The sequence below is a fragment of the Bactrocera tryoni genome, chromosome 5 (genome assembly GCF_016617805.1).
Source record: "Bactrocera tryoni isolate S06 chromosome 5, CSIRO_BtryS06_freeze2, whole genome shotgun sequence".
NCBI classification, from domain to species: Eukaryota; Metazoa; Arthropoda; class Insecta; order Diptera; family Tephritidae; genus Bactrocera; species Bactrocera tryoni.
This window is the reverse complement of record NC_052503.1, coordinates 58884435-58895778: the sequence shown is the minus strand read 5'-3', so window position 1 is coordinate 58895778 and position 11344 is coordinate 58884435. Positions and strand designations below refer to the sequence as shown.

The 11344-nt window shown below is 38.1% G+C and overlaps 1 protein-coding gene and 1 pseudogene across 1 annotated transcript; both read left to right on the top strand.

The window, feature by feature from the left end:
- Window positions 1-1102: 1102 nt before the first annotated feature.
- LOC120778379 lies at window positions 1103-3882 on the top strand (annotated as a pseudogene).
- A 5152-nt stretch (window positions 3883-9034) lies between these two features.
- On the top strand, window positions 9035-11185 carry LOC120777113 (UPF0489 protein C5orf22 homolog). Its single transcript, XM_040108249.1, has 2 exons — window positions 9035-9791; window positions 9844-11185. The coding sequence occupies exons 1-2, from the start codon at window positions 9212-9214 to the stop codon at window positions 10728-10730; spliced, it is 1467 nt and encodes a 488-aa protein (XP_039964183.1). The 5' UTR covers window positions 9035-9211; the 3' UTR covers window positions 10731-11185.
- Window positions 11186-11344: the final 159 nt, after the last annotated feature.

The following is an 11344-nucleotide window of genomic DNA, read 5'->3' as shown; positions in this document are numbered from 1 at the left end:
AGCAGTTCAAAGAACCTTCTCCGATATCCTCTCCAAAATCTTCTCCTGGTCGCAAACTTCCGGCGCTTCAATATCCCCTAGCAAATCCAAATTGTTGCACATTTGTAGAAAAAGAAACTGTATCACCCATTGATATAACTATAAATTGTACAAATAGCCTTAAGTTTTTAGGTATAATATTAGACTCTAAGTACTCTTTCGCACAACATTGTCAATATGTAAGAGATAGATTAATGTCCAAACTATTAATAGTTAAGTACCTCTCCGCAAAGCGCTCATTTATCGGTCCGGCACTGTTGATTAACGTAACCAGGGCACTTATTGTCTCAACTATACAATACGGTTTGGAAGTTTATGGACACCATGCAAAAAATAAATTGAAAATGCTTAATGCCCCTTACCACGCTGCTATTCGAAGAGCGCCGCGCGTTTCCAACGACTCCCTTAAATAATTTATTCGCAGAATCTGGGCTAAATACAATATTCGATGACGCCGAAGATTCAATTCGCAAACTCTATGCTAAGCTGATGTTTTCACCGAATGCTCTTCTTAGAACGGACCTACAATTAGCGATTTCGCGCAAACGGCCACCCAAAGTGCAATCATCTGTTTACTTATGCGGCAAATTCGCAAAGAATATCGGCATTCCACTCCAAAGGCCTCATATTCTCAAAAGCATTCATCCGCCGTGGCTGTTTAGAAATGATTCTTTTATCAATGAACTTGTCCATCTGCGGAAGGCGGATACTCCCAACGATGTATAGAAGGCAAATTTCCTTGAAGTGGCAGCTAAATATAAATCTACTGGATGGGATCTGATTTTTACCGACGGCTCAAAATCATCACAGACTTCATTTGCTGTCGTGAAAGAACATGGAGAAGTAATTTCTTATGGTATCTTGTTTAATTTCTGCTCGATTTACACAGCAGAAGCCGTGGCAATATTCAACGCGATGCTTTATTCCGTACGAAATAAAGGAAAATGTATAATTTGCTGACAGTATGTCATGATTTCAAGCTATTAAGGGATGTAACCAAACCAACCCCGTTATTGAAAACATTCGTAACATCCTTATTTCACACCCCAAGAATATCAAAATCATGTGGGTCCCCGGTCACGCAGATATAAACGGCAACACGATTGCCGATAAGATCGCTAAAGATATGGTTCTTACTCCTACCATAACTTCCAACGTTCTTTTTAAAAGGGATATCTATCGGATTATAAATAATGAGAGGCAAAAAAAACTGCTAACCGAGTGGAGCCGATATAACCATCACTACTCCTCAATCAACCCCAGTCGTACAAAGCCCTGCCTTGGCCACACGATTATTACAACCTCTCATTTGCTTCAAGGCGCTACTCCTAGTTGCTGCCCTTTCTGCAACTTTTCACTTAGCATTAACCACCTCTTGGATTGCTGCCCGAAACTTGACGCCCAAAGACTACACTATTTCAATGATACTAATCCTACACAGCTGGTAAAAAACCTTACTGACAATAATATTAGCAAGATATATAACTTCCTCAGAGAGACCGACCTACTCCGACGCATTTGAAACCGCCCTAGCCAACATGCCAGCCGAAAGCCTCCGACGCTAGCGCTGCGTTATCTTTAGTTTATGTAATAATTTATTGTTATGTAAACTTTTATAAGTAAATAAATAAATAAATTCCCATAACCTCACATTATTACTTTTTCTTTATTTTTCTATCCATGTTATCCATCCTTCAGTGGAATATCAACGGATACTTAAATAACTACATCGAACTCGAACTTTTAATTAAAACATTCAACCCTCAGCAATATTATTAAATGAAACTCATCTTGCCAACAATATTGTAGCTCATACCCCCAAGGCATATATAGGTTATTTTTATAACCTCCCCAGCAATACCACCAGCAAACAGGGAATAGCCATTCTGATCAACAGAAAAGTACCACATAACACCCTCCCCCCTACTCCTTCAAACATCTCCTCCCTCTCCATAGAAATTCTTTCTCCTTATAAACTCATCATTACTTGTGCCTATTCCCCTCCTAATGAATCTTTCACTTTAAGTGATATCTGTCATCTCTTCCCGTCTGGAACTACTCCTTTCTTACTGGCCGGTGATTTTAACGCTTGGAGCCCCCTTTAGGGGTCTTCCTCAGCTAATCCGAAAGGTCGAATTATTGAAGATGTTATACTTAGTTCTAACTGCATTGTTCTTAATGACGGTTCTCCCACCCACTTTTCCACTCACTCTTCCTTTACACATATTGACCTATCGCTTTGTTCCCCATCCCTACTCACCAAAACTGAATGGCTCCGGATCGATGACCTACATGGTAGCGATCACTTCCCCATTCTTTCTAAAATTTCCTCTCCCCATCATGCATCCCGGTTTAAGACTAGAGTATGCTTTAAAACAGACTTGGCTGATTGGGATATACTTGAACATTTCTGTGAATTTCATTCCCGTCTTTTCCCCATTTCGGCCAATGTCTATCAGGAGTCCTCACGTATTCAAAAAATTATCCGTTCCGCAGCTAATTATTCCATACCTCAGTCCTCCTCAGCCAAACCTGCACCTCGTTGGTGCAATAGTGAACTCTGTGCGTTTAGGCAACAAAAACAATTTGCTTGGCACGAATTCAAGCGCACTCGTTTAAATGCTAACTTAATGCAATACAAAAAATCTAATGCGATTTTTCGTCGTAAGGCGAAATCTGCTAAAGTTCTCTGTTTTCAAAAGTTCACTAGCGAAATCAATTCCTCTATTAACCCAAAAAAGATTTGGGCTGACATAAGGAGACTGTCTGGTTTAACCTCTTTTTCTCCGATTTCTCTCCTCAATTCCCCTCGTGGCAATCTTCTATATCCGCAAGATATACCCTAGGAATTTGCGCTTCACTTTTCCAACGTTTCCTCGGATTCCAGTTTTTCTCCTGAATTTTCCTCCAGCAAACTGTCCGCTCTTTCCTCCTCTTACCTGCCTCCCTCGAACTTGTCTTCTTCAGCTAGGTTTTTAGATTCTGATATATCCATTCTTGAACTCCTCTCTGCACTCTCTGTAGTTAAGGGCGAAACCCCTGGGATTGATAAAATATCCTACCCTATCATTAAACACCCCCCTGCTATCTCGTCTAATTAATCTTTATAATAACATCCTTCGGTCAGGCAACTATCCTCTGCTTTGGAAGACCAGCGCTGTCATTCCCATTTTAAAACGTGGTAAGCCTCCCTGCGAAGTCAATAGTTATCGGCCTATATCCCGCCTGCCTTGCCTAGAAAACTAATGGAGAAAATCATTGCTATCAGGCTATCCTGGTATGCTCAATCTCACAATCTTATTCACCATAACCAGTTTGCATTTAAGAAGGGGCAGGGGACGTTAGACGCTCTTCTGCATCTTGACCAATTTGTCTCTGATTCATTATCCCACAAAAATCATGTATCGATACTTTCACTTCATTTTTTAAAAGCTTTTGATCGGATTGGTATACACGTGGTATTAAGGCAGCTTAGAAAATGGAAAGTCGGCTCACATATATATAACTTTGTTAAATCTTTTCTCTCTAAACGTAAAATTAGTGTACTTGTTTCTAATGTCCGATCCCCTATACTACCTCTTGATAATGGAACACCCCAAGGTTCCCCCCTTTCAGTCTTTTTACTTTTTATTATCGCATTTGATGAAATCAGTACAATTTTATCTGTCTTCCCTAATATCAGTCACCAAATCTATACTGATGATTTAGTATTATTTTCTAATGCCTCCGATTTGTCCGTTGTTACGTCTTCCTTTTCTAAAATCTTATCCCTCTTAATCCATTGGTAGGGTTCTTCGGGCACGTCAATTTCTTCCTCTAAATCTAAGTTATTACATATTTGTAAGAAACATCATTGTAATACACCCACACTTACCGTTAATAATATAAATTTAATCTGTACAGATAGGTTTAAGTTCCTAGGCTTAATACTAAACTCTAAGTATTCATTTAAGCAACATTGTCAATATGTAAGAAAAAGACTATTTGTTAATTTAAACATAATCAAGTATCTTTCATGTAAGCGCTCCCTCATTGGCCCGGCTCTACTGGTAAAGGTCTCCAAAGCTCTCATCTTATCAATAATTAATTACGGCTTAGAAATATATGGACATCATTCTAAAAATCATATCAAGTTGCTTGCCGCACCGTATTATTCTGCTGCCCGTCGTTCTATTCGTGCGTTTCCAACATCTCCGATAAAAAACATATTGCCTAAATCTGTACCGCCTTTTTTAAAAGACAATATGGAAGACAGCTTATATAAACTCTATCCTAAGCTCATAATCAATCCCAGTTTTATTCTGAAAAAGGATTTCCACTCAGCTCTGACACGTATACGATCGCCAAAGATTCAATCATCGTTATACAAATGCGCCATGTTTGTGAAAGTAAATGAGTTACCGCATAAAATAGCTTTACCTTGGAGTATTAAACACCCCCCGTGGCGTGTGAGTGTAGCCTCATTTGTTTCTGATTTAGTTCAACTACGAAAGAACAATACTTCTAGCAATGTTTATAAAGCCCACTTCCTGAAAGTAACAGCTCCTCTCAAATCAGCTTGTTGGAAACTTCTATTCACAGACGGATCAAAAGCTGAAGCTACCGCAATTCTTAAAGCTGTTCAATACTCAAAGCTAAACAAAGGAAAATATATTATCTGTACTGACAGTTTATCCTGCTTTCTAACTTTAAAAAACTGCAATAACTCCAATTACATCATTTGCGCCATCAGAGACATTTTGATATCTCTTCCACATAAACTCAGAATTATGTGGGTTCCCAGCCACTCGGGTATAATTGGAAACATGCTTGCGGACTCAATTGCCAAGGAAATGTGTCACTCTCCCACTGTAACCTCACCATTTTTCGTTAAGGGCGATATCTACCGGCTCATCGCTCAACTGAGAAGCACCAATTTAGCTGTTGATTGGTCAATCTCATCACTCCGTACGTCAGACTCCGCATTGGACACACTATCATTACCAATGCACACCTTCTGGATGGTAGTCACATCAGCCAATGTCCCTTTTGTGAGTCTACGGTTAGTGTGCTACACCTACTCGTTTTTTGTCCTACTCTGGACAGCTTCAGACATAAAAACTTTAACAATGATGATCCTGTTCAGCTTTTAATGAACCCAACTATTAGCAACATATCTAAAATTTACAGTTATCTGAAGGATACAGATCTCCTTCGTTGTATTTAAACAAGTTTCTAATTTTTCCCACCAGTCAGCCGAAATCCTATAATGCTAGCGCTGCGTACTTTAGTTTATATAATAATTTGTTTATTATGTAAGCTTTAATAAAATAAATAACTAGAGTGGTGTTTTACAGTGTGGAATGTCAGAGTTCCTTCTGCAGCCCAGACTTTAAGTGCCGTTGAAGATGATTTTGTGACCATGAAAGTATCCAAGGATTGCGATGTTGAAGAAGTTCTCACGTTTTTTTTTTTTTGTGTTTCTCTGAGTTGACGTGTTTTCTTAAATCATAAACTCCTAAAACAATTGAAACATTTAAACATTCCAACTATTAGCTGGCAAACTTCATTTATCATGCATAATGCATCATTTAAAATTCAAATTATTACGGTTCAAAGAAAAAAGATTGAGAAGACAGAAAAACGTGCATTCAATCAACTACAATACAAGCGAGAAAAAAATCTCATAAAGTTTTTAGACACATTCAAGAATTTATATACATTAACAATACTTTTTTTCATGTCGTACTGTATACTGTATGTATTATTGATCTTAGAGAAGAAATTAGAAAGGGCACCCACAGCCATGGGCAAAAGAAAGGGAACAAGGACAAACTTCACACTTCACTTCTTGCTCGGTTTTGCCATACATACGCCAAACGGCATTATACAACTAAAAAATTTAAAATTATATAATATTTGTTATGTAATTAAGAGGGATGGATTAAGAGTATTTAATACTAGTATAAATAAAACTATAAATTGAACAAAATTGTAAGAATAGCAAGAAAGTGGAAAACGTGAGACTAGGGATATTGCAGGAGACGTGATTTGATAACTGGGATGAAGGCACTGAGTGATCCGCTATAGAAGTCCACATCACTATGTAATGAGTTGACGAGCCTGGCCAGACGGTTGTGAGGACCATTGAAAATGTAGCTCTTGGTAGTTTTCATAGTCTTCAGGAGGCGGTGAGGGACCCACTGATGCAAACTCGAAACTGCTGATGATGTCTGGCGCATCGATAAGGCCGTTCACGACTTTGGAGAAAAATATCATGTCAGCTACGTGACGACGTTCTTGCAGGCTGTTGATGTTATAGTGTTTATAGACATCAGACACTGTGTTGTAACCACCAGGAATACCATATCGATAGCCAAGACATTTACATAGCTTTGATTGTATTTTTTCAATACGACTAGAGGCAGCATCGGTATAAGGCGTCCAAATTACAGTGCCATATTCTAAAATTGGCCGAACCATTGATGAATAAAGGCGTAACAGTGATGATCTAGTAATGAATACCAGAATTTTAAAAGCCTGGAGAGTAATCTTCTCAATATGCTTGTTAAACGTCAGTTTATTGTCTATAATGATACCCAGGTCCTTTACATGATCCACTTCACTTAACAACTCATCGTTTAGATAATAATTAGCTGGTATTCTGATATGTGACCGTGAGTAGGATACAGTTACACATTTTCTGACATTCAAGTCCAATTTGTTTAATCGGCACCACAACGAAAGCTTGTCTATGTCATTCTGAAGAACTCGAAGGTCTTGCTGGTTATCATTCTGAAGATCTTCAAATCGTCTGCATAAAGCAAAATTCTGATTGAAAGTTATCGAAAATATCGTTTACGAAGATATTAAAGAGAATAGGCCCCAGATGTGACCCTTGAGGTACTCCTGAGGTTACATTATGCTTAGCAGACAGGTATCCGTCTACTTTGACTTGGAAATGCCTTCCTGTAAGATATGATTGAATCCAACACAGTGCATTACCGCATATACCGTATCTTCTAAGTTTGTTTGGCAGTAGTATGATCCACCCTGTCAAAAGCCTTGCTGAAATCGGTGTAAATGGTGTGAGCTGAGTGGCCATTGTTTAGGGCACCTAGTAGATAAGTTACGTAGATAAACAGGTTAGAGGAAATCGACCTTCCGCCGACGAAACCATGCTGCTTGTTGGTGATAATATTTGTGAAGAATGCAGTCAGTTGTGGAAGAACTATCTTCTCGAAAAGCTTGGCCAAAGCTGATTGGATGCAAACTGGCCTATAGTTAACGATCTCAGACTTTGGGCCGTCCTTGTGAATCGGACAGATGTAGGATGATTTCCATATAGGTGGGAAGACACCATTTTGTAGTGAGTAACTGCATAAGTGTGTGATATGCACGCTAAGGCTGTCTGCACAGTTTTTAAGAAAAGTATTTGGTAAGCCGTCCGGACCAGCACCTTTCTTCAAGTTCAGTGTCGACATAATTTTATGGACATCATTGATGTTAACCCCAAATTCATCCATGGTGACAGTCGGAGCTGGTTCTACTTCAGTTGACGGTGAACACTGGTGAGAATTTTGGTTGTACACACTATTGAAAAAGGATGCGAACATATTGCTAAAATCGATACCTGAGTCTGCCGTCAGATTATCCCAGGACATGGTGGACGGGATGTCACCATTACCTCTTTTTTTATGTTCGACAAATTTCCAGAAAACATTAGCATCATCCTTTACTTGTTGTTCAATTTTATCTATGTAATTCTTGTAGCATTGTTTATTGCGAATTTTACATAATCTCCTGAGTTCGCTAAACTTTCTATAATTCTTTTTGCAATTGCACTTCTTGTATGTAGTATGGGCTTCCTTCTTAAGTATAGTTTTGTGTTTTAATTCGCTTGAAAACCAGTACGGAAAGTTGTTGTTATTTTGTGAACGGACAGGTCCATAGGTGGATATACCTCTTTGAATAATGTCATATCCGTAGAAGACTACAACCTTGCTGTCTAGGGTAGAGGATGAATACAGGCTCGACCAATTGACGTTTAGATAAAATGCATTAACGCTCTCCATAGTCAGCACTTTTGAAATCATGGAAAGGTACAGTTAGTGGTTTGAGGCTGAGCTGGAGTTCGATCGTGATACCAAGGGCTGGATGATATCGACCCATTGTGGTAATTGCCTGCGTGTGATCAACATGTATATGCTGATTACTGAAACAAAGATCAAGTAAATTATGATTATCGGCTTGAATGTTATTAAATTGGCGGCATTCTAACAGAGAGAAGCCTTCATAGAGTAAATTTTCACAGTCTATATGAGGCGAGCTACTTGGAAGGTTGAAATCCCCCGTGATGAGGAAGTTGGTATCTTTGTGCTTTACTTTCAAGTACTGGAGTGTATCGAGAAACGCTTGGTAAGCGACTAGTGATGCTCTCGGAGGAATGTAGACACATCCAATAATGATGTCTGAACTATTGCACTTGATTTTTACGTAGATACGTAGAGCTTGGTACGTAGTCCCCTCACATTCTGATAGTGGATGTGCAAGATTGTTTGAGTCTCCCTCATCGGTGAACAAGCTAAAATTCTTATTGACTAATTTCGGGACTCCATTAACGTATTTTATTGTCTTAGAGGAATCGCCATTCTTCACCAGAGAATCCAGCTGTGCGAAGGTTCTTGAAGTGCGTCAACTGAGCGGGAGTGAGATCTGATTTAAATATGACTTTGGATGATCCGTCAACAGGTTCCGGTGGTTTACGGCCAACAGTTGGGCGACCCAGTCATCGAAGTTTCAAATCATCCAAACCGATTGGCAAGACGGACTGGACGGTAGCTCTGTCTTCATCAATATTGTAAGTTTAATCTCTTGGGCTGAGCATACAATTTTTATAATAAACTTCCTATAAGTTTTCATTTATTTTTTTGGTTATGAAGCAAATGAATCACAATTTAAAAGCTTTTATTCTAATCGCTGCATTAGAGTTGTGAATAGGTTTGAATGAGAAGAAGAAGAAGACGCAAACAATCGCTGATTTTCGCCGAAATTTGTTACTTTCATATTCAAAGCGTAAAGACAGAGAAAAAAAAGTTCAAAGCACTTTTCAGACTAGTTTACCAAAAGAAAACAAAACAGTGATTTTTCAAAATTTTCGCTTGGCAAGTATATTAAAAAAATCTAATTTGAAATGGAAGGAGATTCAAATGTACATAGTGCCTCGTCCACGGTGGAGATATCACCAAAAGGGGTAATAGAGGCTAGTGATGGACTTGTAGAATCATCGTCGGCGGTAAGTGAAAGCGTGTCAGCGAAAAATATTGATACGGTTTATGCTCCAAAAGAAACGACTGAAAGTGAGGCGGGAACAGAGGAACAGCCGCCAACAAAGCGCCCCAAATCTGATTTAGATGAAGAAAGTGGTTTGGGGAATGTCTCCACCACTTCTATAGCAGGAACTGTATCAGATAGAATTGCGTTAAAGCCGAAAGATTTTACTTTGGATACAGAAGAATTCAAGAATGCACAACCGCGCAAATTCCAACGCATTCCTATTTTTATTGCGGACTATCACAATGATGTGTTGGAATTTATATATCGTTGTTTGGCCACACGACACTTGCCGCTGGAGAATAATATTCTAATACATTTTGATTCGCACCCTGATATGGTTATATCACGGGAAATTCCAGCTAGTGCTTCTTATGATAAGGAAACCATGTTGGCAGAGCTTAGCATTGAAAATTGGATTATGCCGGCTTGCTATGCAGGTAAAATTGTAATAATTTTTATAAAATATGTATTGCTAATTTTTATTTTTAGGTCACTTCAATAGAGTTATTTGGTTGAAGAATTCTTGGTGCCAACAAATTCCTTTAGGCAAATACAACTTTAAGATTGGCCATAAGAATGATAAAATTAGTGTAGATTGCCCGCTTGATTATTTTATATCTGAGGGTAACTACTGTGATACAAAAGAGTTGCTAGATACGCGCAATATGGAATTGCAAGTAATTAATGTAGATACTTCAAGTAGTAGTGCACCAATTGACACCGCACAGTTCATCAAAGAGGCAGATGGACCAAATTTTGTATTAGACATTGATTTGGATTTCTTTAGTACTTCAAATCCATTTTTAGAAATTTATAAAGATGCAAATTGTTATGAACAACTCAGCGATATTTTCCACTTTGAACCCGAAGTCAAAGACTGTGGTGGCACAACTGAGCGACGCAAATTACAATTGGAAGCACTAAAAAAGATATTTGAACATTTGGAAGAAACAAGAACTTTAGATGGTCTAACACCGGCACCTGATCCGAACATTATTGCGCCAGAGACTTATGCTCGCATTGAGAATCTAGCAAAATCACTACAGAAACATTATGCAGACGATGAAATAGACTGGCTGCTTATATATGATTCAGGTAGTACAACCGATACAAATGGATTACCACACCACATTAGCACATCCAAAGAATTGGAACAATATATCGGACAATTTAAATGTTTATTACAAAATTTACCCACTCCGCCTGTGCTCATAACAATGGCTTGCTCTGCCGAAGATGATTACTGTCCCAAACATCAAGTGGGAGTTATTCAAGAAAGAGTATTGGAAGTGTTGCGAGAAGTCTTTGGTAATCGTTTGCATGATAAACCTATACTTCATTATTTGGACGAAGAATGGGATGTAATGCAGTTGTAATGCGTTAATTCGGGATTCGATGGCTGTGCTTAAGTGTGCGTACACTTTAAGGAATCGGCACTACTCATGGCTGCTGAGTTCGTATAGTTCCACCATTGCAAATTAACATATGAAACATACTCTAAGTAAATGTGCATATGTAGTTAAAAATGTTTAATGGCGAGGCTTGTCCCATACGCCATTTGAACAAACTATGAAAACTTTTTACGGTGTACGCACTGTGCACAATTTATACGTAGTTGTAAGATGATAATGATGTAGTAATTCTAGAATATTATTTTTTATTTAAAAGTCAGACATATGTACTAATAAATATTTAAAAAAATATTAATATAAATGATATCATGGAGAACTATTAACTAAGTAAATATAAATGTATGCTATAAAACTCGAAGAAATTAAATAAGTATCTAACAAAGCACGATTCAATAAAGGAGCTTTTATAGCTCATTTTATCGCAGAAAAGTTTTATTTGTTTAAAAAATAGCCAGTTCTTAGAAATATATTCGGCAGATAAACAAGCTCTTTAAAATACAATAAACCGTTACATATTGCTATGTTAGTTAATTGTTGAAATGGCAAAAATATGGCTTTTATTTATTACACTCTTCTGA

What these genes read in the sequence shown, in the direction of transcription:
- LOC120777113 (XM_040108249.1), top strand. Translation starts at nt 9,212, where the DNA reads ATGGAAGGAGATTCAAATGTACATAGTGCCTCGTCCACGGTGGAGATA. An exon ending in TATGCCGGCTTGCTATGCAG is followed by an intron (nt 9,792 to 9,843) that starts GTAAAATTGTAA and finishes TTTTATTTTTAG; the next exon opens with GTCACTTCAATAGAGTTATT.